Source organism: Pristis pectinata, chromosome 40, assembly GCF_009764475.1.
Source record: "Pristis pectinata isolate sPriPec2 chromosome 40, sPriPec2.1.pri, whole genome shotgun sequence".
NCBI lineage: Eukaryota > Metazoa > Chordata > Chondrichthyes > Rhinopristiformes > Pristidae > Pristis > Pristis pectinata.
In genome coordinates, this window is record NC_067443.1 from 6,029,892 (window position 1) to 6,056,105 (window position 26,214).

The 26,214-nt window shown below is 45.6% G+C and overlaps 1 protein-coding gene across 2 annotated transcripts; it reads left to right on the plus strand.

Moving 5' to 3' along the window:
• anp32e (acidic (leucine-rich) nuclear phosphoprotein 32 family, member E) lies at positions 1-26,214 on the plus strand. Of its 2 annotated transcripts, none has more exons than XM_052045659.1 (7): positions 1-215; positions 13,835-13,984; positions 15,129-15,251; positions 16,837-16,993; positions 19,344-19,513; positions 23,227-23,287; positions 23,961-26,214. In XM_052045659.1, the coding sequence occupies exons 1-7, from the start codon at positions 162-164 to the stop codon at positions 24,023-24,025; spliced, it is 780 nt and encodes a 259-aa protein (XP_051901619.1). In that variant the 5' UTR covers positions 1-161; the 3' UTR covers positions 24,026-26,214. The 2 variants fall into 2 exon arrangements, with proteins under 2 accessions (XP_051901619.1, XP_051901620.1); XM_052045660.1 differs by having other exon boundaries at positions 19,344-19,477.

Here is a 26,214-nt window from a genome sequence, read left to right on the forward strand (position 1 = left end):
TACGCAGGCTGAGCTGTGAGTGTAATGGAGGCTGAGTAGCTGAGAGAAGATAAAGGCTGTTTGTCCTTGGCTGGGGAAAGAGAAGGGAAGAGGAATCTTTTTATTTATTTTTTTTGTAAGGTTTTGTGTTTTTAAGGGGAAAAAAAGGCAAGCTGGAAAAAATGGAGATGAAGAAAAGGATCATCCTGGAGCTGAGGAACAGGAGCCCAGGCGAGGTAGCGGCTTTATTGCACATTAATGGAGTGAGCTTTAGCACCACATGTCACTGTGTTTAGGATTTCTCCCTCCTCTTCACAAGAAAACTCACCTTCTTCCTCCTCCAGGGCACGCACTCGGATTGCAATAGTTACTTTTAAAACTCACCTGGCCTTTGCATTCCCTATTTTATAATTTTTAGCTTTCTATTTTAGGGGAAAAAAAGCATACGTAATCAGTTTAAACTTTATTTATTTTCCTTTTAGATGGGGAAACTTTCAGCTGTTTTGCCATTTGCACCTTTGCTCTTTGATATACTAGCCAGAACTTGAACTTGTATGTGCTGGAAGAGGATTCTTTTCACCCCACAACCCAGTTCATAATAAATTTCACCCCCTTCCTTCCCCCCCCCCCCCCCCCCCACCTCCTCCCAGATTACGGATCGCTTCCTTTTATTTTCTTTAAAAGAAAAGGTGTATTTTGGGTTTTCATCTGCTTCATTGTTGCTTTCGGATGTTTTATGGATCGCATTTCTGCTGGAATAATTTAAAATGTGCTGTTGAACGTTTACAATTCAGAGAAACCCACCCTCCAGATCGAATGCGAGGTTTGAATGGTACAGACGGGGATGAAATATATCCTGTCTGTCTTGGAACGGTGCTGAGTTTTTGTTTTGCATAAGTTTGTTGGACGGTTCCAAGGATTGGTCTCGTAATTTAATCTTTAGGATACATGACCTTGATTTGTATGGTTTTTTTCCCCAAAAATTCCACATTGTTCATTTAAAGTTGTAACAAGAGAAGGAGGTTGTTTTGAATCCGAAGAAGTAACATTTTTTCCTTGTGGGCATCATCAGCGATGAGCTACTTTTTTTTACATAAATCCAATGAGTTTAAGTATCTACAACTCTATTCACTGCTGAACTGGGTTACTATTAAAAGTTTCTTCCGCTTTATTTTCTCCCCCGCCCCCTCCCCACCCATTTAGCATCCAGTATTGCCCTCAACACCCACCCTTCATGTCAGCTCTCAGTAACAGGTTTGAGAGAAGGCACTTAATTTCTTCGTTCATCCTCCGCTCCCAAAGATTTCCTAAGTGCTATGAATGCTCCCACACTGGCTGTTGATTGGTTCCATCCATAAAACCACCATGGAAATTCAAGAAGTTTGAAGCATTAATTTTCTTGGTTAGAGCCCGTATGTGTCTATTCACACCAAATGAGGAATAATGGAATTACTTTGTGAATCTCAGATTTTAATCGTTTTGTTTTTGGATTTATTCAAAACCGTTTCCAGTAGGCTTTTGCTTATCATTGGTCAGTGTGGAACAGAACCATTTGGGAATGGCGGTCTCCAGTTTGACCCTTCCCGGGACAGGGGAAGCTGATCCTAGGCAGATTTGATGCAGCACCATCCCTCTCTCGGAAGAAAAATGGTCAAAGTTCTTAGTTCTGGCTTCCTTGGTTGTGTCTTGAGGCAAGGAGAGGATTGGATTAGTCCCAAGGCCTTTGGTCAAATACCCTAGTGTAGAGCATTTGGCAAATGAGGTGGATCAGCTGGTGGACCCGCTGCCTCGCACTCAAGTGACCTGGGTTCAGTCCTGACCTCCAGTGCTGTTTTCTCCAGATGCTTCAATTTCCTTCAACGTCCCAAAGACGTGCAGGTTGGTAGGTAAATTGGCCGTGGTAAATCGTACGGTGAGTGGTGGAATCTGGGAGAATGAAATTGGATTGGAGTGGGATTAGTGCAAATGGATGCTTGGTGGTTGCAGCAGATTTGGTGGACTGAAAGACATGACTCCATGCTATGAAAGTGTTCCTCGGAGGGGATAGTTTGGATTCTCGGAGCTGAGGATTAGTACAGGGTCCCAGACATGTATGTTATTGTGTTGCATTCAACATAGCACAGTACAGGCCCTTTTGGCCCACAATGTTGTGCCGACATTTTATCCTGCTCTAAGATCTATCTAACCCTTCCCTCCCACATAGCCCCCCTATTTTTCTATCATTCATGTGTCTAAGAGTCTCTTAAGTATCCCTAATGTACCTGCCCCCACAACCTCTGCAGGCAGTGTATTCCACGCACCCACCACTCTCTATGTTTAAAAAAAACTTACCCCTGACATCCCCCTTATACCTTCCTCCAATCACCTTAAGATTATGTCCCCTCGAGTTAGCCATTGTTGCACTGGGAACAAGTCTCTGACTGTCCACTCGATCTATGCCTCTCAGCATCTTGTACACCTCTATCAAGTCACCTCTCATCCTCCTCTCCAAAGAGAATTTGGAATATTGTGTTAAGTTTTGGTCACCCTGCTATGGGAAAGGTGCCATTAAGACGGAAAGAGTGCAGAGGAGATTCCTTCAAAAGCATCGTCTTGCCAATTGCCTCCCCTGGTCACGCTGTCTTTGGATATATGGTTCCAGCTCCTTTCCTCAACAGAAGATCCCTACAGGGTGACCAGGTGTAGCACACTGCTCTAGACCATGTCTGTTGGAAGAATATTCAGTCTTGAGAGATGTCGTGTCGTATCCCAGTCACACCTTTGTCTATGCACACAGACTAAGATATCAAAAAACATTTAATGAAACCAAATTTGATGTTGAAGAATTCTCACCAGCTCCCCAGATTCCACCACTCACCCACACACTAGGAGCTGTTTACAGTGACCAATTAACCTACCAAACCACACTTTTTTCTTATGGGATGCAGGAAGGAATTCCCGAGTTTGGCCCCAAGGCTCTGGAAGACACGAACACTAAGGACAGGATTGAGGAAGTTAGATGTGTTCCAAGAGGCCAAAATTGGCAGCATGTTGAGTTTTTGAAAACAATTACATGGAGAGGATGAGCAAGCTACACTGAAATTTTTTACAATTGCAGTGTTAATGACTCGGAAGCCATTGTGGGTCAGGACTACAAGGGCAATTTGGAGTGAGTTTGGGCATTCGTGACAGAGTATTAATGAGTTGATGTTAAGAAGTGGAATAGATTGTCCATAACTTCAATTCATCAATAATCTGCTTTCCCCACCTCTCTTCCCTGCAAGTTGGATGTCAGCAGAGTGTTGCTGCAAGGTGATTGGGCGATGATGGACAGTTCAAGTAGGAAGAGGAGTGAAAGATGATGTTGTTGGTGACTTTAAGGTCGGCTGTAGTGCTTTTGGTCGAGGGTTGTTGTGTGGAATCCTGATTGGCAGTGGGGGGCTGGATCCAAATATGGGGGTTTCTGGAAGGGGTGCCTCAGGTTTGGGAGGCCATAAGATTTTGCAGGCAAAGGAAGTTGGAGATGGGGTGGGCCTTTTGTTAGTGTGGAAGGATTGAGGATGTCATTTTTTTTTTGCGAAGAGTAATTTAAAGAGGAGAACGTTAGCTGAGGAGTGGGAGCTGATTACAGTGTCAGCCTGTGGTTTGACTGTTGGGAGATCCAACTAAGGAGGAGGAGGAGGGTCTTGTACGCAGCGTGATCTCTTAGAGTTGTACAGCACAGAAACGGGATCATCGCATCCATTCCAACCTTTTTACCCATCTACACTAATTCCATTTATCTGCATTAGGTCCATACCTTTCTATGCCTTGCCTATTCAAGTGCCTGTCTAAATGTCTTCAAACATAATGATTATATCTGACTCCACTTCCTGTATCGGCAAGTTCCAGATGTCAACCGCTCTCTGTGTAATTTAAAAACTTTCCCCTCAAATCCCCTTTAAAATTCCTTCCTCTCTCCTTAAACCTATGCCCTCTTGTTTTGATACCCCTACCATGGGAAAAGGATTGTGGCTAGCTACCTTTTTCATATATATACACATACCTTTTTTATAATTCTGTATCCCTCCTATCAGGTCAATCCTCAGCCTCCTTTGCTCCAGAGAAAACGAACCCAGCCTAGAGAAACAAAGGACTGCAGACGCTGGAATCTAGATGGAAAAGCACCATGATGCTGGAGGAACTCAGCAGGCCAGGCAGCATCTGTGGAGAACTGCAGGCGGTCAACATTTTGGGTCAGGATCCTTCTTCAGGACCTGAAACGTTGACTGCCTGCTTTTCTCCATGGATGCTGCTTGGCCCGCTGAGTTCCTCCAGCATCATAGTGTTTTTCAAATGAACCCAGCCTATCCAATCTTTCTCCGAACCCAGCCTATCCAATCTTTCTCCGAACCCAGCCTATCCAATCTTTCTCCAAATGCAGACTACATCCTAGTGAATCTCCTCTGCACACTCTCTCTCCAGTGCAAATGCATCCTTCCCATCGCAGAACGACCAGAACTCCACACGATACGCCAAGAGCAGTCTAACCATTGTTTTGTAAAGTTGCAACATTTTCTCCCAACTTTTATTTCTATGCCCTGACCTATGAAGGCAAGCATGCCATGTGCTGCCTTCACCACCCAATCTGTCTGTGTTGCCACTTTCAGGGAACTATGAACACCCTTCTGTTCATTAACTTAGTGCCCTACCATTTCTTGTATGTGTCCTACCCTGTTTGACTTCCCAAAATGCATCACTACACACTTGTCAAGATTAAATTCCAACTGCCAATGCTCTGTCCAACTTTCTATCTGATCTGTATCTTGCTGTAGCCTTCGACAACCTTCCTTGATATCCACAACACCACTAACTTTTGTCTCATATACAAACTTTCTCATCATAGTTCCTACATTCACAGCCAAATTGTTAGAATGCATCACAAACCCTGCTGTACACCATTGGTCGCAACCTGGAAAGTATTCTTCCACCATCACCCTGTGCCTCCTAACGCGAAGCCAATTTTAGATCCATTTAGCCAGCTCGCCTTGGATCTCACATGCCTTAACCTCCTGGACCAGCCTACCATGCAGGGCCTTGTCAAATGCATAGACAACAACTATGCCCTACCTTCTTCATTTTTCTTAGTTACCTCTTCAGAACAAAACTTGGATCAGTGAGGCAGGATTTCCCCTGCACAAAGCCATGCCGACTATCCGTAATCTGCCCCTGCCTTTCCAAATGTACATAAATCCTATCCCTTAGTATTTTCTCCAGTAATTTCCCTACCACTGACATAAGACTCACTAGTTACTTGGCTTATTCCTGCTACCCTTCTTAAACAAAGGACAACATTAGGTACCCTTCAGTCTTCTGGCATCTCGCTTGTGACTAACAAAGATGCAAAACAATCTTCATTGGGGGTCCCAGCTGTCTCCATCCTTGCTCCTCATGGGAACCTGAGGACAAGAGGAGAGAATAACTACAGAGAGATGCAGCTCTGTGACAGAAATGAAAAAGCATAAGGGTGGGCAGGGTTGTTGTCTGACTGGTGGCCTTGGGAATGCAGCACAGTTTGGGTCTGGTTATTTTTGTTCTTTTGTGGTCAGATAGAGCTGGCATGGGTTGGGTGATCTTAATGTAGTGAAGTCAATGGGACCTGACATGTCATTTTCAAACTAACATTGCACCACAGCCCAAGGTGTAGGAGCTGAGTCTGAATGCAGTTTCACCTCTGGGCTGGGCCTGACATTCAAGCCACTTGGAGACGCAAGAGGCTGCATGTGTTGGAATCTGGAGCAACGAACAAGATGCTGGAGGAACTCGGCAGGTCAGGCAGCATCTGCGGAGGGAAATGGGCAGTGGGTGTTTCAGGTCTCGACCTAGTGTTCCTCCAGCATCTTGTTATCCAAACCACCTGGCTTCATTCAGACTAGAATAGTCAAACTGGGTACAGTTTAGAAATGGAGATCGGTGACGCATTGCAAGGTGAAATGGTCACACTTTTGCCATTTCACATTCTCTGCCACAGGATATGGACTTCGTTGTCCACTGCTATTAACCAAAACCTTAACACGTGACCCTTGCCTCAATAGGGAGGTCTGCGTTCCTTGAAAACAGTCTGCATCACGAGTTTCCATAACAAAAAGCTGTGTCATCTGCGCATGTGTCAAGAAACATAAGTTGGAATAAAGTTTTATTTATTTACTTTCTTTTTTCTCTCAAATTCTGTGAGAGCAGATTTTATTCCTAGTCTCAAATTTTTGGGTAGTGATTTGTGAATTCAGTGAGAGTGAATTTTCTGTTACCTGAGCAGCTGCAACATGGAGGTCGGCTGTAAAAGAGTTGACCACATTGGTAGGTCTGGAGTCATACAGACCAGAGAAGAATGGAGGATATTCTTGCCTGAGGGAAACCAAATGGGTATTTTGGCAATCGGATCTTTCCAATATCACCATCCCTGAGAAATCAGAATCAGATTTATTACTGCCGACATATGACGTGATATTTGTTTTGTGGCAGCAGTACAGTGCAAGACATAAAATTACAAATGCAAAAAAAAATAGGACAAAAGAAAAAGAACAACGGGGTTGTGTTCCTGGACTGTTCATAAATGTGATGGTAGAGGGGAAGAAGCTGTTCCTGAATCGTTGAGTGTGGGTCTTCAGGCTCCTGTACCTCCTCTCCAATGGTAGTAATGGGAAAAGGGCATGTCCCGGGTGGTGAGAGTCCTTCGTGATGGATGCTGCCTTCTTGAGGCACTGCCAGGTTTTGTTTTATTGCTTGAATTTGTATTTCTCTGCAGGTGGGATTGAAACCTTAAGTTTTCTGAAGTTGGCTCATCTATTTCAACAGATTAAGTCTAGTGAGCTCTCTTTTTTTTGCCGCTGGACTAGACGGGTCATTGTTAACCTGGTAAAGCTGCTTGCTGCGTGTTCACCAGAATTGCCAGAATGCACATGGCTTCTCTCCTTCGAGGTCCACAGTCCCTGCGTAAACTCCACAATGTTACTGGGAGCAGCGTCTCAGATGCCCCAGAGCAGGAAGACTTGTCAGCTTGGGATGTTTTCCTGGTGTGCCCTATGCCAGGTTCCACGTTTCCTGAATTAATCATTCCCTGTGAGGTTAATCTTCCTTGCAATCCTGTCCCTCCTCCCCACTTCTCTCAAGTTATAAGATGCTCCAGTTGTGCCCTGGGTGACAATGGACCTTAGACAGAAAGCCTGGAGCCCATCCATTATGTCCAGTTTCTGATCACTGGGCAGGATTTGAACCTAGTGTTTACCTATTCCATGAGGTTTAATGGTGCAGTGCATGTATCCAAAAGTGCGCACACCCCTCCCTTTTCCATTCTTTTAACCCATTCTTGCCTTTCTTGAAAGTAGTTTGAAGTGTTTCTTTATTGGTCTTTGAGCTGGTGCACTCTCATTGATGAACTGCTCTGCCCTTGAATGGCAGAGTGTCAGTGTATATTTAGGATTAGGAAACAGCCATTTATACCGAACAGGTTCAAAGCTTTCCACTTCCTTGCTTGCCATCACAATGGGCACTGAACAGACGTGTAAGGTCATATAGACCACACAGTAACGGGCCCGTTGGCCGTTGAGATCCACACCAACTATCAAGCCCCCACATTCGCATTAATCCTAGCCATTTTATCCTCCCCACATTCCCATCCATTTGGGACGATTCTACCACTATCTACACATTAAGGGCAATATACACTGATCAATTAACTTCCAGTTTCTTGGAAGGTGGGAGGAAGCTGACACACCCAGGGGAACCCCACAGATTTGCAGGCACACGGGCAGCACCAGAGATCAGGATTGAACCCAGGTCACTGGCGCCGTGAGGCGGCAGCTGCACCACCGTGCCGCCGAACAAGTGTTGGACACTTGGCACGTGGGGTGGTTTTAAGCGCTCGAATAGGGAGGCCCTGTGGGGTGAGATGCAGGTGGGAGTGTACACAGGAGCGAGCGCACTGGGGGGTTTCCCCAGGGGAGAGGCTAGGTGGGTGGGACATCAGTGTAGAATAGCATACAGAGAGAAGGGGTGCCAGACAGGGAGTACGTGGAGCGTTGGGACGGGTGGGTACGTGTTATTGTATTTGGCCAAGTTCACTCCAAGCACACCAGCAGCTGCCTGGTTTAATTTGGTGCTGGCAGATGTCGATGTTTTTGCACTGGTGACACTGGCTGAGGGAACTGATTTGGTAAAAGTTACGCCAGCTGAAACACAGCAGCAAGCGTCAGATCCTCTGTGACTGACGCTTCCTGCTGTAGGGGATTGGATACTTCACAAGCAGTGGTGTCACTACCCCCAATGGGGCAGTCCCTGCAATCGATATACCGTGTATTAATTTGCTGGGAGTTCTACCTTAAGGCCGCAGTGTCTTTTTAAAGAAGTCAAATCTCTAGTCAGCAGTTTTATTATTGTTTTGCTAGGTAACCTTGTAAATTAGAATGTCCTTGGATTCCAGTTCCGGTGTTCTGTAACAAAATGTCTACCCTGTATCAAATTAAAATACTTCTAATGTAAGCGCATTTTAATTTCTGTGAGGTGGGTGCATCTTTGCCATGTGCTGGTTATCTCTAACAGCTGAATGCCTTGCCATTCACCAGGAGGAGGTGGTGACACTCTGTTTTCCTGTCGATTCAGCTGCCGTCCTGATCTCTCAGGAATGAGAGGACACTGACCACCTCCCCGTGTCTGCGTAGCATTGCATTTTAAAGTTCTCGGATGCTGGTGGTGAATCTTTTTTTGTGTTGCTCAGTCCCCGTGGTGGGAAGTCATGGGTCTTGGCACTAACACAGCCACGTCACCTTGAGTTATTTGTCATGTATCAATGGAGCAGCCTTGCAAATACCACTGCTGTGCAAGTTTAGCAAAGGCTGCTTCTCATACCTGCTAGAGCCAAGATCAAAGAAGCTTGCAGTCTGTACAGTTGAGGAATAAAGCTGGAGGCAGTAGGGAGGAGTCTGGGCTGGTCGGGTGGGTAGGAGGATGACGCATGGAGTTCTAGGAAGGTGAGGCTCTGCATCGGGGAGGGGAGAAAAGCAAGGAAATGCACAGTGAATGGTAGAGCGTGGAGGGACCAGGAGACCTTGAAGTGCATGTCTATTGATCCTTCATAGTTGCAGGGCAGAAGTGTAGCTAAGAGTTAAAACCAGTGAGATGCCCTCTGTTAGTGGCTGAGGCATAGAATTCAAGTGCAAGGAGGCAATGCTGGAAATCCATGCGGCACCACTAGAACGTGTGTATACAGGGCTGGTTACTGCAACGCAGGCTGTAAAGGCACTAGAGGGGGCACAGCCAACTTACAAGGGTGTTGCTAAGCCTGGACAGTAGGTTGTGAGGAGAGGTTGGTCAACCTGGGGTGTTAGAACAGAGAAGGGGAGTTAAAGTGTATAAAATTCTGATGTGGCTAATGAGGGTTTTGTTGGAAATGAAGACTCCAACGGATGGGGCAGGTGGTTGCTGATGGTGGGTGTGCGATTTGAGGTGGTCTCTGCTGTTTGTGCTGGACCTCTGTGTGCTCCTGACACACATTTCTTCAAGGATGTCTTGAATCATTTCCTTGGACCCTCAAAGTCAGTAAACCTTGATTCTGAGGGGCTGCCTAAGAGATACAATTGAGCTAGCCAATACCAAGAACCCGTTTCCCTCTCTTCTTGAACAGTCCCTCGTGGTTAAAAAAAAGCAGCTGGCCAATGCACAAACCACTGCCACGGGTAAGTTAGGCAGGTGGGTGGGGTCCCTTTAACAGAGTGGTGAATAACCAGAGGGCATGAATGGAAGGTAAAGAGTAGGATTCGAGGGTGTGGTGAGGAAAATTTATTTTACCCAAAGGCTGATTAGGGTCAGGAACTAAGGGTGATGAAAGTAGAGCACTTGATACTAAAATTAATCAGGTAGTCAGGGTGGTGAAGAAGGCATTTGGCACACTTACCTTCATCGGTCAGGGCATTGGGGTGTCATGGTACAACTGTACAAGGTGCTGACGAAACCACACTTTGAGTATTGTGTGCAGTTCTGGTTGCCAAACTATAAGCAGGATGTCATTAAGCTGGAAAGGGTGCAGGAAAGATTCACGAGGGTGTTATCAGGACTGGAGGGCTTGAGTTACAAGGAGCGACTGCATAGGCTGGAGCTGTTTTCCCTGGAGTGTAGGAGGCTGAGGTATATAAAATCAGCTACTAAACTGATTTTCTGAAACCCAGCAGATGGGGTTAGTTAGACTGACATCATGGTCAGCACAGACCTGGTGGGCCGAAGGGCCTGTTCCTGTGCCGTACTATTCTATGGCAGGCATGGATAAGGTGAATAGTCGGTCTTTTTCCCAGGGTAGGGGAGGGCATTGGTTTAAGGTGAGAGAGGAAAGATTTAATGCAGACCTGAGGGGTAATTTTTTCCAGAGGGTGATGGGCATGTGGAGCGAGCTGCCAGAGGAAGCAATTGAGATGGGTACAATTACAACATTTAAAAGACATTTGGGTAGGCGAATGAGACTAGCTCAGGTAGGCAACTTTGTTAGCACAGACGAGTTGGGTCAAAGATGTTGCTTCTGTGCTGTATAACTCTGAATGTCTCTCTTTCATATGGCAGATAGATGGGCTAAATAGCCTCCTCTCCCATATGATTCTATACCATTATAATGGCTAGCATCTTGTTGCTCATGTACCTGCTGTGCAGACGGACGTATGATTTATGACCGGTTTTCAATGGCAAAGTAAAATTTGTCACCAGCTCACCGAAGTGCAGTGCAGGTATTCCCTAACAATCAGAAACAAAACCCAAGCTAATGCTCAAATTCCACACAGCCCTATTTGAAGAATGCATCCAGTGCCATTCAACTGCCTGAGAAAGATTTGTAGAGCTATAGCTTTGAAGATGCCTGCTTCTATCTTTGCGTTGGAAGTTATTGGGGACTGGTAATCTGTCTGCACCAAGGCATTAACACTGTAGTAACTAACCAACCTGAACTATTCCTTGCCCTTCAGTCTAGAATTGGGTTTTAACAACTGAGTAACGCAGGGCGTCTCATCCTTCAGTGCTGCAGCAGATAGGTAGTTAAGAAGATTGGATGAGAAGTTTGGGTTTGTAACATCTAGAGGTCCCAACTAGAGAGAGCGCGATACTGGATCTCCTCTTAAGGAATGAGACGGGGCAGGTGACAGAAATGTGTGTAGGGGACCACTTTGATCTAGTGATTGTAATTCCATTAGTTTCAAGAGAATTATGGAGATTAGGACTGGTCTTTGGGTTGAGATTTTAAATAGGATTAAAGCTAATTTTGATGGCCTGTGGAGGGGTCTGCCAGGTGTAGATTGGGATAGGCTGTTTTCTGGGAAAGAGATGTTTGGTAAGTGGGAGGCTTTCAAAAAGTGAAATATTGAGAGTGCAGAATCTGTATGTTCCTGTTAGAATAAAAGGCAAGGCAAGGCCAGCAGGTTTAGGGAACCTCGGTTATAGAGGGATATTGAGGCTCTGGTAAAGAAAAAGAAGGTGGTGCATTATCAGGTATGGGCAGTTAGGATCAAATAAGGGGCTTGAGGAGTATAAGAAATGCAAGAGAACATGAGAGAAATCAGGAGGGCAAAAAGAGGACGTGAGGTTGCTCTGGCAGACGGGGTTAAAGAAAATCCCAAGGGTTTCTATAGCTATATTAAGAGCAAAAGGGTAGCAAAGGTAGTATGGTCATCTATGCATGGAGCCAAGTGAGACTGGGGAGATCTTAAATGAATTTTTTGCATCTGTATTTACTCTGGAGACCAACACAGAGACTGTAGAACTGAGGCAAAAAAGTAGTGAGGTCATGGACCATATCCAGGTTACGGAAGAGGAGGTGCTGGCTGTCTTGAGGAGAATGAAGGTGGATAAATCCCCAGTGTCTGACAGGGTGTCCCCTCGGACCTTGTAGGAAGCTAGCGCAGAAATTGCAGGGGCCCTGAGCAGAGATATTTAAAATGTCCTTAGCCACTGGTGAGGTGCCGGAGGACAGAAGGATAGCCAATGTTGTTTAAGAAAGGCTCTAAGAATAAGATGGGAAATTATAGGCCGGTTAGTCAGTCATGGGTAAATTATTGGAAGGTATTCTAAGGGACAAGATATACAAGTATTTGGATAGACAGGGCCTGATTAGGGATAGTCAACACGGCTTTTACATGGTAGGTCATGTCTAACTAACCTTAGAGTTTTTTGAGGAGGTTACCAAGAAGGTCGAAGAGGGAAAGGCGGTGGATGTTGTCTACGTGGACTTTAGCAAGGCCTTTGACAAAGTCCCACATGGGAGGCTGCTCCAGAAGGTTAAGCCGCTTGGCATTCAGGATGAATGCTAAGCAACTTAAAGATTGCAGGTGTAGTGGACAGCAAGGAAGGCTATCAAAGTTTGCAGTGGGATCTTGACCAGCTAGGAAAATGGGCTTTAAAATGGCAGATGGAATTTAATGCAGACAAGTGTGAGGTGGTGCACTTTGGGAAGGTGTAAGACTTACACAGTGAATGGGCTCTGAGATGTGCGGTAGAACAAAGGAACCTGGGAGTAGAGATCCGTAGTTCCTTGAAAGTGGTATCATAGGTAGATAGGGTCGTAAGGAGAGCTTTTGGCACTTTGGCCTTCATAAATCAGGGATTGAGTACAGGAGTTGAAATGTTGTGTTGAAGTTGAAGGTGAGGCTGAGTTTAGAGTATTGTGTGCAGTTGTGGTTACCTACTTACAGGAAAAATATCAATGAGCTTGAAAGAGTGCAGAGAAAATTTACAAGGATGTTGCCAGGATTTGAGTTATAGGGAAAGGTTGAATAGGTTAGGACTTTATTCCCTAGAGCGCAGGAAAATGATGGGAGATCTTATGGAGGTATACAAAATTGAGGGGTATAGATAGTGAATGCATGCAGGCTTTTTCCTCTAAAGTTAAGTGAGACTAGAACTAGAGGACACCAGTTTAGGCTGAAAGGTGAAATGTATAGGGGAATCTGAGGGGGAGCTGCTTCACTGAGGTTGGTGCAAGTGTGGAACGAGCTGCCAGTGGAAGTGGTAGATTGGCGTTCAATTGTAACATTTAAGAGAAGTTTGGATAGGTACATGGATGGGAGGGGTTTGGAGGGATACAGGTTGATGGGACTAGGCAGAAGATCAGGTCGGCATGGACTAGATGGGCCAAAGGGCCTGTTTCTGTGCTCTAGTACTCTGACTCTAAATGTCTGCAGCTCCAGAAGGAAGGGAGAAATGGCCAGTAAAGAATTTCACTGACGGGGGCACATAACCTGCTGAGGGTTGTTCCTGATGCTGGAGGAGAGGGGTGTAGCTGAAAGCCAGCAGGTATAATTTGGCAGAAAATGCAAAGTGAAAACTTATTGGGGATGGAGTTTGCATGCCTCTGTTAATTTTGTAAGCTGTAGCTCACTAATGTCTTGCATCATTGATGGGTGTTCCCTGACCCTGTGTGAATCGCCTAATGTGTCCGGCGCTTATTTTTCGTCCATGCTGGGTGGGGTTCCTTGTAGATATGCCTAAATTTTCCTGCAGTCATTGTCCCATGGACCAGGATGTGTCAGCATCCAAGAGTAAAATGAAGTGCACCAAGATTTTGTTCCTCATTCCCTATTATGTGGATGGAAATTTGAGGGTTCCCCTGGGTTCTACGCCCTTGCAGACCATATCTGCAAGAGTAATGAGCAGCCAGTCCCACCTCTCCCACCCACCCACCCACCCCCTCTCCACCACCCCTCTCAGCAACAAGATCTTGATCAACAACCATTTTTAGAAGGGAGTCAGCAGATAGTTATTGGGGATGAGACTGTGAAGATGTTGCACTGCCTGTGCTGGCAAGGATCACAGATCATTTCATGGAGCTCAAAATAATTTGGTGCTGCTTTTTTTCCTCTCCCTGTTCCAGGTGGCAGAGCTAGTAATTGACAATTGTCGCAGCAACGAAGGGGAGATCGAGGGCTTTTGCGACGGATTTAAGGAGCTGGAGTATCTCAGTATGATCAACGTGGGGCTCAAGTCTCTCGCCAAACTCCCAAACCTCCATAAACTGTTAAAGGTGAGCTCTTGCAGCAGGAGGATTCGGAAAGGGTTTTGATGGGTGGGGTGGTGAGTGAAGCAAGAAGACACAGCTCTGGATCGTTTCCAGGGCTGAGGAGAGAGTTGGGGCTCATTAGTTTCTTCCCCCTTTCCTCAGTGGTGCTGATATCAGAGGTGGCACATAACCCCTGGTCTGACTGGTGCAGTGACCAGATAACCATCAGAACTGGAAGCTTTGTCTCCCACATCCATAGCTTTCCCTGTCACTTTGGCGTACCGTTTGAGAAGGTAACCCGGCCGTGGACATTATTTGCTCTGAGCCGCAGGTGAAGGGAGGTGGTTGTCCTTTTTCTTCCCTCTATTTGAAATGCATACTATTTGTATTTGATAACTTCTGGGCTTAAAGGCTAGTAGTTGCATGCTGGTAGGATTGCTCCATAAATTAACTGACAGGGGTTCCCTCCATGGGGAAGAAGGCTGCTGACGCTATCCGGTTCAGAATAGCACCAGTTGGTGACCAGCACTACAGCCCATGGACCCTTCTCCCCCATCACTGACTCTCCCCATGCACTGAATGACATCCCATAGCCCAAGGGCACTCTTTTCCCACGTCACTGACTCTCCCCACTCAGTGAATTTCCCAAAGCCCACTTTCCCGTGTATACAGATGGAATATTCTTTATTATTCAAAACGGGTGCTGCGTTTTGGAAAGGTGTGCTTACAGTAACTGCTGTTCAGGGAGAGATGGTTTAGGGTGGGTGGGAGGGCTTCTAGATGCTAAGCTCCATTGGGCATTGGTGATGCAAAGAAGGTACAAGGTGTCGCACAGAGCAGGGATGATTGTGGTATGTTAACAATCCGTAGGAGCTGGAAGCACGGAACAGAGATGACCATGGATTGTTAACAGTGAACAGAAGAGGTGCATTGAGTGGGGGTAATCGTGGGGTGTCACCGGGATACAGCACAGATGATTGTGGTGTGTTGATGCTACAATCTTAATGCTGAAGTGACAACCCACCCAACCAGCCACTCCCGACAGAAGGACTAACCTGTTCAGTCTCCCCATTGTTATTCAACTGTTTTCCAAAGTGTCTGATGATGTAAATGAAGCTCCATGTTGACCAAACCTTCCCTGATCTTTTCCCACCCCCTCTTTCTGCAGCTGGAGCTCAGTGATAACTCCATCTCGGGAGGACTGGAGTTGCTATCGGAGAAGTGTCCCAACCTTGTGTACCTCAACCTCAGCAGCAATAAGATAAAAGACTACAGCACAGTGGAGCCTCTGGTAGGTGACTGATACGAGTTGGCAGTACCTCCATTAATGTTGGAAGGGCACAGTGATTTGCCTGAAGGAAGGTAACCCATGTAATGAACTACAGTTTAATGGTGCTCTCAGTGACAACTGACTATAAGTTAAGTCAGTTGAGTTTATTCTCATGTGCACAAATAGTGAGGTACAGGTACAATGAAAATCTTGCTTGCAGCAGCATCACAGGCACATAGATTCAGATGACAATACAACATAAGTTATACATAAATTAAACAAGACAGTGAAGAAAAAAAGACACTCAATCAGAGACCAGTCCATGGTAGTCCAAGGGGTGGTCCGTAGTGTTCCGTTGCTGAGATAGGGTTAGGGTTGTGTAGGTTGGTTCAAGAACCTAATGGTTGAAGGGAAGTAGCTGTTCCTGAACCTGGTGATGTGGGACTTCAGGCTTCTGTACCTCCTGCCCGACAGTAGCAGTGAGAGGAGGGCATGGCCGGGATGGTGGGGGTCCTTGATAGGTGCTGCTGCCTTGAGGCAGTGCTTCCTGTAGATGCTGTCATTAGTTTAAGTGGAACTGTGCACAGTGCCTCACACATTAGAGTCCAAGGTTCCTTTTGAGTTGCAGTGAGAAGTGTTAATCTCCATCAAACACTGAATTTCCAGGGAATAGATTATGTGGGTCAGTATTCTGTGGTGCTGAGGGAGTGCTGGTCAGTGAGTTCCTGGCCTCTGTGTACTTCCTCTCGTTTTCCCCCACACCAATTCAAAATATAACTGGCTGTGTGCTTCCCTTAACCATTAAAAGGCGGTCGTGAGCCGCTGGTGGTAAGAGGCCAGTTTTCCCATGCAAGGGTCCCATTTCTCTTGATCGCTCTTTTTTCCAGCAAGAAGTGAAGGACCTCCTCGATGGTGACAGCGCAACAGCCAATGATGCTTTCTGACTGTTGTCGGTCACAAGAGACCTTGTACTGGCTCGTTGTATGAACGTGGGATTGCTGTACCTCTTGGAGGAGTCGGTCCTTCGTGGTGAAGGAGTTAGTCTTTCCCTGTGAAGTGGCTGGGAGACCTGCTCCTTCTGGGAGTGCAAACACCATCACAACAAGGAGCACTCGAGTAGGCTTCAATTCCTATCCCTACCTCGACTTCGTCTGTTCTCTGATCTCTTTTTATAGTCTTTGCACCTTCCAAATCACAAACTTGTACTGCCTTTGAGTGGAAGCGGATCTGGGGTTTTCTGGGGTCAAGTAAACAATGGCAAGGCTTTCTTTGAAATCAATAACTCAACTTCCTTTTTCCTCCCCCTAGTCGAGGCCCATCCAGATGGATTTTTCCACTAATTTACCTGTGGGATTCCTCATCTCCCTTGCTGTTCCCCTTTATATTTATTTCCTGTGTTCCTTCGTGTACCTCAGCCCTTGTATCACCTCTGTTTCTCAATCACGCCATATCTGATGCCAGACCTACCTGGATTGTGTCAATGTATTTTAAAAGCTGCTCTTAAAACCAGCCAAAGCATTCAATTCTGTATTTAATAAGCTCTGTGGAAGGGGTATTTCTAATATCAAAAGTTTACATTAATGGCAATACCTCTTTCAAATTTCAGAAAAACCTAACGCATTTGAAGAGCTTGGATCTGTATAACTGTGACATCTCCAATCCCAATGACTACAGGGAGAGCATCTTCAAGCTCCTCCCCCACATCACCTATCTGGATGGCTTCGACCGAGATGATCAGGAGGCTCCAGAGTCTGACGATGAGGGTAAGAGATGGTCCTCTTAAAACCGGGGGCTGCCACTTCTCAAATCATGCGGGGCCTTTGGTCCACCAAGTCCTAAGCCCACCATCAACAGCCTGCCCATTCCAATTCTTCTCACATTATCATTACTTCTTTCCCCCTCCCTTGCGTCATTGAGCCACACAGCACAGAAGCAGGCCCTTCAGTCCAACTCGTTTGGAATCTTGATATTCATAAATCAAAGTATTGAGTATAGGAGTTGGGATGTTATGGTGAGGTTGTGTGAAACATTGATGGGGCCAAATTTGGAGTATTGTGTGCAGTTCTGGTCACCTAACTATAGGAAGGATATCAGTAAGATTGAAAGAGTGCAGAGAAGATTTACTAGAATGTTGCCGGGTCTTCCGGAGTTGAGTTACAGGGAAAGATTGAACAGGTTAGGACTTTATTCCTTGGAGCGCAGAAGAATGAGGGGAGATTAGATAGAGGTTTACAAAATTATGAGGGGTATAGACAGTAAATGCGAGCAGGCTCTTTCCACCTAGATTAGGAGAGATAAGTACGAGAGGACATGGCTTTAGGGTGAAAGGGGAAAGGTTTAGGGGGAACTCCTTCACTCAGAGAGTGGTGGGGGTATGGAACGAGCTGCCATCTGACGTGGTAAATGTGGGCTCACTCTTAAGTTTTAAGAATAAATTGGATAGATACATGGAGGGGAGAGGTCTGGAGGGTTATGGACCAAGTGCAGGTCAATGGGACTAGCGGAATAAAGTTTTGGCACAGACTAGAAGGGTAGAATGGCCTGTTTTCTGTGCTGTAGTGTTCTATGGTTAATTTGGGATGAAATCCAAGCACCTCAGGAAGCTACTCAATCCCAGAGAGAACATGCAGACTCCACACAGACACCGCCAGAGAGGTCGGGACCGAACCCTGATTGCTAAAGCTGTGGGATTGCAGCTTTACTGGCTGTGCCGCTGCGCTGTCCGCTTGATCTAAAAGCCCCCACTCGGGTGTTGGTTTAGCTGATTCTGTTTTCAATCGTGAGGTGAATTTCTCTGGTGTTCCACTCCTGGTGTCTCAACCAAGAAGTTGTTTCTTCCCACTCTTCCCCCAAAGCACCTAAGCCAAGTCAAACCTGATTTGGGGTTGGTAGTGTTCGTTTTCTCCTAGTCTGAGAGTTATACAGCGCTGAAATGGCCCTTCGGCCCAGCTCGTCCATGCTAACCAAGTTGTCTACGTGAGCTAGTCCTGTTTCCCCAAATTTGGCTCGTATCCCTCTAAACCTTTGTCTATCCATGTGCTGGTCTAAATGTCTTTTAAATGCTATAATTGTATCAACCACTTCCTCGGGCAGCTTGTTCCATATACCCACCACCCTCTATGTGGAAAAACTTGCCCCTCAGATCCCTTTTAAAATCTTCCCCTCTTGCCTTAAACCTATGCCTTATAGTTTAAGACTAACCCTACCACTGGCTGAGAGTGTGGCTATTCACCTTATCTATGTCCTTCATGATTTTATAAACATCTAAGGTCACCCCTCACCTTCCTACTGTTTGGGGGGAGGGTGGGGGGGGTGGTGGGGGAGTGTGAAGAAAAGTCCCAGTGCATGCAGTCTAACCCCCAAAAGAGCATTTGAATTGCCTAGGCATAGGAGGCTATGGGCCAAGAGGTGTAGTGTTTAAAATAATGAGGGGTATAGATGGGGTGAACACGCATGGTCTTTTTTCCCAGGGAACAGAAACTTTAAAAAACCAGAGGGCAATAGGTTTAGGGTGAGAGTTGAAAGACTTGAAAAGGACCTGGTGGGGCACAGAGTATATGGAACAAGCTGCCAGAGAAAGTGGTTGAGGCAGGTACGATAACATTCAAGACATTTGTATAACTAGATGGATAGGAGGGGTTTAAAGGAATATGGGCCAAAATGCAGCAAGTGGGACTAGCTTGATGGGCACCCTGGATGAGTTGGGCCGAAAGGCCTGTTTCTGTGCTGTATCACTCTAGAGCTGGAGGATGGGATTAATATGGATGGTTGACCTGGCTAACTGGCCTGTTTCTATGTCCTGTGACTCTATAACGAACTTGGCCAGACTTAGAAACGTAGAAAACCTACAGCACAATTCAGGCCCACAAAGCTGTGCCGAACATGTCCCTACTAGGCTTGCCCATAGCCCTCTATTTTTCTCAGCTCCATGTACCTATCCAAAAGTCTCTTAAAGGACCCTATCGTATCCACCTCCACCCAGTTCCAGTCTGTAACAAGCAGCACCAAACTTAACGAGGAGGTCAGGATGTTTTCACTCTGCAGTTTTTTTTTTTAACCTTTTGGTCTTCCAGAGGCAGGTTCATGTAAAGTATCTCAACGTTCCTTCTGCAGAGGAAGACGAGGAAGACGAAGATGGAGCCGCTGCCGCAGGGGGTTACTACGAGGAAGACGAGGATGAGGAGGAGGATGAAGATGATGAGGAAGATGAAGAGGAGGAGGATGATGAACAGGAGGAGGTGGAGGAGGTCGGATTATCCTATCTCCTAAAAGAAGAGATTCAGGTTGGCTTCTAGTACCTGGTGCTGAAACAGAGGGGCCCGCTGAAAGCTTAACAAACAGGAGAGGGAATTGGGCCACGTGACCCCTCTGATTCACCCACAACTACTTCCTGGGGTCTCTCATAGTCAAGTTGACCTTAAAGAGAAATCGGAGTACTTTCTAAACGGTTAAAAAACCTGGAAGCCAAAGAGATTTGCAGGTCCATGTACACGGATCACTTGCGTTAAGGACTGGTACAGATGGGAGACTGCAGGTGCTGGAATCTGGAGGAGCTCAGCAAGTCAGACAGCATCTGTGGAGGGAAATGGACAGTCGATGTTTTGGGTTGAGGCCCTTCATCTGGAGGGGAGCTAGCCAGTGTAAGAAGGGATGGAGCAGGAGCTGGTGAGTCTGAGTGAGCACATGCTCCACTGTGAAGTCTCTTCAAAGTTATGCCTACTTTGAAGGTGTTTTCCTTCTCTCTCTGGGAGTTCTGTGAGACCCTCTCACTGTTTTCCTCTGATCTCTGCTTATCTCCAGCTCCTTGTCCATTTGCTCACCCAAACCTGCCAGCTCTTGCTCCACCCTTTCCCTCCCCCCTGTTTGCACTGGCTATCTCTCCTCTCTCAGTCCAGATGAAAGGTCTCAACCCAAAACATCAACTGTCCATTTCCCTCTATAGATGCTTCCTGACCCGCTGAGTTTCTCCATCACTGTGTGTTACTTAATGGTGTGAAGGCCTTTTAGCTGCAGAGTTCTGCAGTACAAGTTAAGTTCTAACCGTACAAACCTCTGGGCAGCACTGCTTGGGTGGGATATATGGAGGGAGAACTTGGATTTGCCAAAATCATGCCTGGACTGCAAGGGTTAAATTCCACTCAAACAAGAGTTGTATTTCCTGGAATTTGGTAGGTTAAGAAGTAATGTTCTTGAAGTTTTTAAAGAAGGGCTGGTAGCATGGGGAGAGAAAAGTATTTCCACTGCTTGGGAAGTTTGAGACTAGAGCAGGGTCCAAAAATTGGAGTCAGGGTTTCAAAGTTGAGTTTATTGTCATGTGCACAAGTACATGTACACACAGATGCAATGAAAACCTTGCTTGCAGCAGCATCACAGGCACATGTATTAGCAACACTCACGAGGAAAACATGAACACAAATTATGCAGAATCTTTACAAGAAAGAACACAATTAGAACAAAAAAACAAAGTCCATTTTAGTGCAAAGTGGCCATAGTGCAGTGATCAGGGTTGTCGGTTTGCCGAACTGAATGGTTGAAGGGAAGTCGCTGTTCCTGAACCTGGCGGTGTGGGACTTGAGGCGTCTGTACCTCCTGCCCGATGGGAGCTGAGTGAAGTTAAGAACTGATTCTGCACGTAGAGGGTAGTAGAAACTTGAAACCCTTCTGCAACTGACGCCAGGTTAATGATTTAAGTATGAAACCAACAAAATCTGCAGATATCTGAAATAAAAGCAGAAAATGCCAGAATCTTATCTCGCACGTTGTGGCTGTTGTCAGTGGTGACACGATGTATAGCACAAAGGCTATTCCTACCTTCCATTTCAATTTCTGTTCCCAAGTATTCAGTAGCCAGACAAGGGAAGCAGAGTGACTGGAAACAGGTGAAAACATTTGTAGAAGAATCACAATAGCAAGGTCGGGCTGTGAAAAGAGAACCTGTTCACAATTCTGAGTGAAGACCGTTCATCAGAAGCATTGAGGTTTTTTTCCTCCTTCCCAGTGTAATGAAGGGACTAGAACATTAACTGTTTCTCTTTCCACAGATGCTGCCTGGGTCTTCACTTTGTTTTTCTATAATTTTAAAGTATGAAATTTGATCAAATTTCTTTATAGAAGGATGTGGGGGAGAGGGCAAGTTCGTCAAGTGTATGTAGCAGGGTTGCAGATTAGCAGTGATCTCATTGAGTGAGGAACAAGCTCAAATGGTTGCATGGTTCATAACCTCTGTTCCTCTGCAGTGTGCTGCCACAATTATATAACCAAGTCATATTGTCGATCCCTTCTAATTATTTTCGTTTCCCCCTCCACTGCACCCCACCACACCCCAACCACCCTCATCTCCCTTCCTATTATGATTCTAAAGTCAAAGAGTTCATTATATGCACAGGTGCAATGGAAAAACTTACTTTCAGCAACATCACAGGCACATATAAGCAGCATTCACAAGAAAAACAAATTAAATATAAATTATACACAATTTTTATGAGAGAGAACACAAGAACAAAAACAAAGTCCATTTTAGTGCAAAATGGTCATAGTGTTGCTATACTGAAATAGTGATTAGGGTTGTGCTGGTTGGTTCAAGAACTGAATGGTTGAATGGAAGTAGCTGTTCCTGAACTTGGTGGTGTGGGACTTCAGGCTTCTGTACCTCCAGCCCAGTGGTAGATGGCATGGCCCGGATGGTGGGGATCTCTGGATGTTGCCTCCTTGAGGCAGTGCCTCCTGTAGATACCACAGATGGTGGGGAGGGATGTGGCTGTGATGTATTGGGCAAAGTCCACTACTTTCTGCAGCTGCTTATGTTCCTGCACATTCAAATTGCCGTACCAGACCATGATGCAATCAGTCAGGACACTTTCAACAGTACAACTGTAGAAGTTTGTTAGTGCTCGATGAGAAGCCGAACCTCCTCATTTTTTTCTTTAATCATTGCATTTTCACCTGCTTCCAGTCACATCGCATTCCCCAGCAGAGGTAATGATGCAGCTCTACAAAACTCTGGTTAGACCACACTTAGAGCACTGTGTCTAGTTCTGGTCATCTCATTATAGGAAGGATGTGGAAGCGTTGGAAAGGGTGCAGAGGAGATTTACTAGGATGCTGCCTGGTTTAGAGAGTATGCATTATGAGGAGAGACTAAGGGAGCTAGGGCTTTACTCTTTGGAGAGAAGGAGGATGAGGGGAGACATGATAGAGGTGTACAAAATATTAAGAGGAATAGTTAGAATAGACAGCCAGCACCTTTCCCAGGGCACCAATGCTCCATACAAGAGGGCATGGCTTTAAAGTAATGGATGGGAAGTTCAAGGGAGATATCAGAGGAAGGTTTTTTACCCAGGGAGTGGTTGGGGCGTGGAATGCGCTGCCTGGGGCGGTGGTGGAGGCAGGTACATTGGTCAAATTCAAGAGATTGCTAGATAAGCATATGGAGGAATTTAAAACAGAGGGATATGTGGGAGGAAGGGGTTAGATAGTCTTAGGCGAGGTTTAAAGATCGACACAACATTTTGGGCCGAAGGGCCTGTATTGTGCTATACTGTTCTATGATTCTATGAATTGATCCCCAAATACTTGAGGACAGAGCTTTAAGCGGCAGTCGAGAACAGCCTTTGTGCTACTTTGGCTGTTGTCGGGTACGGCACTATAGATAACACTACACACAAGTCAAGATTGTGGGTTAAGGTCCACTCCAGAGCCTTGAACACATAATCCAAGCCACAGTGGACATTACACCAGGTCCCATTCTTTCCTCTTGGGTACAAGAAAATTCCATGCCATTGAGGATGAACAACAGTCCTGGCCTGTATTTGTTCCTCAAACAACATTACTACATTGGTCACTACCACTTCATTAAAGGGGCCTTGCTATGTCTCCATTGGCAGCCACAATACTTGCATTATAATAGTGATGAGTACTTAATTGACCGTAATGTGCTCTGAGATATCTGAGGCTGTAAAAGGCGCTACATAAGTGCGATTTCTTTTGTTATTTCCAGGATGATGATGACGATGATGATTATGTCCATGAAGGAGAGGAGGGAGAGGCAGGTGATCAAGGTAACTTTTGATATGTTCTGAAACTACATACACTTGAATCAAAGCGTGACGGCGCACAGTAAGGGTAGGCTTGGCCCATCGTGCTTATGTCTGCTTCGTGCTAGAACCACAAAATTAAACCCACTACCTGGCATTTTCCCTGTACCCCAACAAATTTTCCTTTTTGGGTATTTAACCATTTTGAAGGGTCCCATAGAATCGGTTTCCATTGCCCATTCTAAATCGGCCTCTGGTTAAAAGTAACGAAATACTCCCTGTCGTTTGAAGCTGCGCTCGTTCTCCACAAAGCCAGTAACTCCATCTGCAGTCAGAACACAAGCTGCCGACTGCCTGTGCAATAGTAGGCCTCAATAGTTCCCACTTTGCTGCACTGTTGGAGACTGGGGCAGGTTAACACTGATGGAGTTCTCCTGACTCCCATGTGTTGCTGCCTTTAATGTATTTGGACTTGCATTTGTAACTTTCCAATGTCCTCGGAATCCTCAGCTCTGTGGTTTAGGGTTTGCAATGGCCAAATCACATAAGCACCACCAGGAAGCTTGGATTTTTGTGCAAAATCCAAACTGCCTGATCCATCTTCAGGGGAAGAAACCTGATGGGTTGCAGCAGCACCTGTTTGCTCATGTACTGACCTGACATTGTGGCTCCTTTTTTTTTCTCCCCACTATAAAAGATGCGGTTGCTCAGGGACAGAAACGGAAACGAGAGGCGGATGACGAAGGCGAAGAAGATGAGTAGTTCCCTGCGGGTGTGACCAAACTCCTGTTTTACCGCAATACAACTTCGTAACATACTTGCTATGGTTTAGATGGTAACTGTCACAATTGGAGTTGAAGGGGGTGAAGGAGGAGAAGTAACCTGGGGTTGGAGGGGTGGGGTTGGAGGGAAAGGAAATTATTTTGTTGTACTTTTTAAAAACCATTCCAGTTTTACTAACAAAGTCCTGGATTCATTTGTGTAGTTTTGGTTTTTTTTTTGCAATGCCTTTCTTTGGAGCTGCGTGGAATCGATACTCGGAACAAAGTGCATGCAAAGTGAAATTCTAAAGATCTAGTTGATCTCCTGTAGTGTTATGCGTGTAGGCCGAGGTCCAGAAGTGGTGGAGGGGCAGTGAAGAGCAAATTGGGTCTCAGTGCACGTTTTAAAGCACTACACAATTGCTTGTTTTCCCTGAACAATTCCTGTCTGCATTTGCTATGTAAACTGTCACGCTGCAATTACAGCCTCCCATCAGAAGAGGTGATGCAGCACACCACAGGCGGCAGATTACACTGGTAAATCTCCAATATAAACGTTGATGTTGGAGTTTACAGCAGAAAATTTAAAGTCCACTACTTTGAATAAATTTCCTGAAATGCTTTATTTTCCCTTGCCTGTATTTTCAGTTAATTTCTCCCCTTTTTATTGTTTTAAACATCCATCCCGTAGGGGAACTGCAGGTTAAACACCCCCCACCCTGGCTAGCTGGAACTCTGGTCAATCTGACACAGTCCAGTGGTCAGTCTTCCAACCCATTGAGGGTTTATGTTCAAGATCCATTTCCCAACAGATACATGTTTTCCTCCTAGTGGATGTCTTAAAGTATTTCCAGATGAGGAGAGGAGAATAGATGGCAGTGTATGTCTGAGGTCGGATGGTACAGTAACAGCTGCCTCCTTTTACAAGTGCTGTCTCCATAGATTGCTCCTGACTTCCTTCAACTCCTATTGAAAATTGCATTTTTTTTAACCTGTTGTTGAGGATTCCTCTACAGATGCAGACAGTTACTCACGTGTAGGGGTGGGTTTTGTATTCGTAGATCTTGTGGGGCTTTTGTTTTGTAGCTGTACCTTAACACAAAACGCACGAGCACTGTTGAGATTTATGTTTCTGCTTGCGGGATTTGAGGGGTTCCTGCAAATCAAAACTGACAATTTGTGAATGATATTTCTTGCTTTTCCAAAGGAATTGTGCAGTCTTGATGCACTTATTCCTGAATTGAGGTCAAGGAATGGCGCTTTTCTTTTTGGTTCTCCTCCCTCACTTGAGGTGGCACCAAGACAGACAGACTGCCTGATGTATGGTACCCCTTTCCCGTCACTGCCCGTCTCCCCACTTCTTTGACCTGGTCAAGTCTGGCAATTCTTCTGAGTGAAGGCATCCTCCTGTGCAGCCTCCTCCCCCCTCTGTCCTATGCCAGCCCTTGTCTTCAGCTCTTTCCCCTTCCATTAGTAAATTCTAACAGTGCTCAAACAGTGACACACTCCATTTTTTTTTAAAAGGACACTTTGTAAATAGCCTGTTTGGTCGCCTTTTTAAGAAGAGAACAGTCTCCCTGCCCCTCTTTTGTGTTTAAAATTGTTTTTGGAAGAATAGTTTTTTTTATTTTTTTGGTTTTAGGATATACTGTATTTGGATGAAGCCATGGTAGAATTTTTAAATTTGGAATAATGAATTTGAAGCATTATTTTGCTTCGGCATATATATATCTCAACCCAGGCAGTTACTCTGCAGTGGTCTGTGAATGTTTCTTCAGTTACTTGTTCCAGGGATATTCCCAGGACACACATTTGCGTGTGTCAGTTCCCCATTTCCTTGCGGGGGGGGGCGTATGTTCCCTCCCGCGCTGACCCCTTCTCGGCGGTAAACAAAACATATTTGTGGAGTAGTTTTTCTTTTTTAGTGTGCGTGCAGGTTTGCTCTAGGTCTGTACTTCTCTTGCCATGCCCTTACCTGCCAAATGTGACCAGTTGACCTTCCTCCCTACCCCTGTATTTTAATTTTAATTGTTGGAGGGGAGGGGCTGTAATTTTTCTTTTTAAAAACCATGAAAATCGAGCCTCCTGGGAACAGCTCTGGGTTGGTTTTGTGCTGTAAACTTAATGCCGTTTTTTGTTTATATATAAATTGAAAGTTGCACAAAATAAAGTTCCAAATGTTTCAGTAAA

What these genes read in the sequence shown, in the direction of transcription:
- anp32e (XM_052045659.1), top strand. Translation starts at nt 162, where the DNA reads ATGGAGATGAAGAAAAGGATCATCCTGGAGCTGAGGAACAGGAGCCCA. An exon ending in GGAACAGGAGCCCAGGCGAG is followed by an intron (nt 216 to 13,834) that starts GTAGCGGCTTTA and finishes TCCCTGTTCCAG; the next exon opens with GTGGCAGAGCTAGTAATTGA. An exon ending in TCCTAAAAGAAGAGATTCAG is followed by an intron (nt 19,514 to 23,226) that starts GTTGGCTTCTAG and finishes TGTTATTTCCAG; the next exon opens with GATGATGATGACGATGATGA.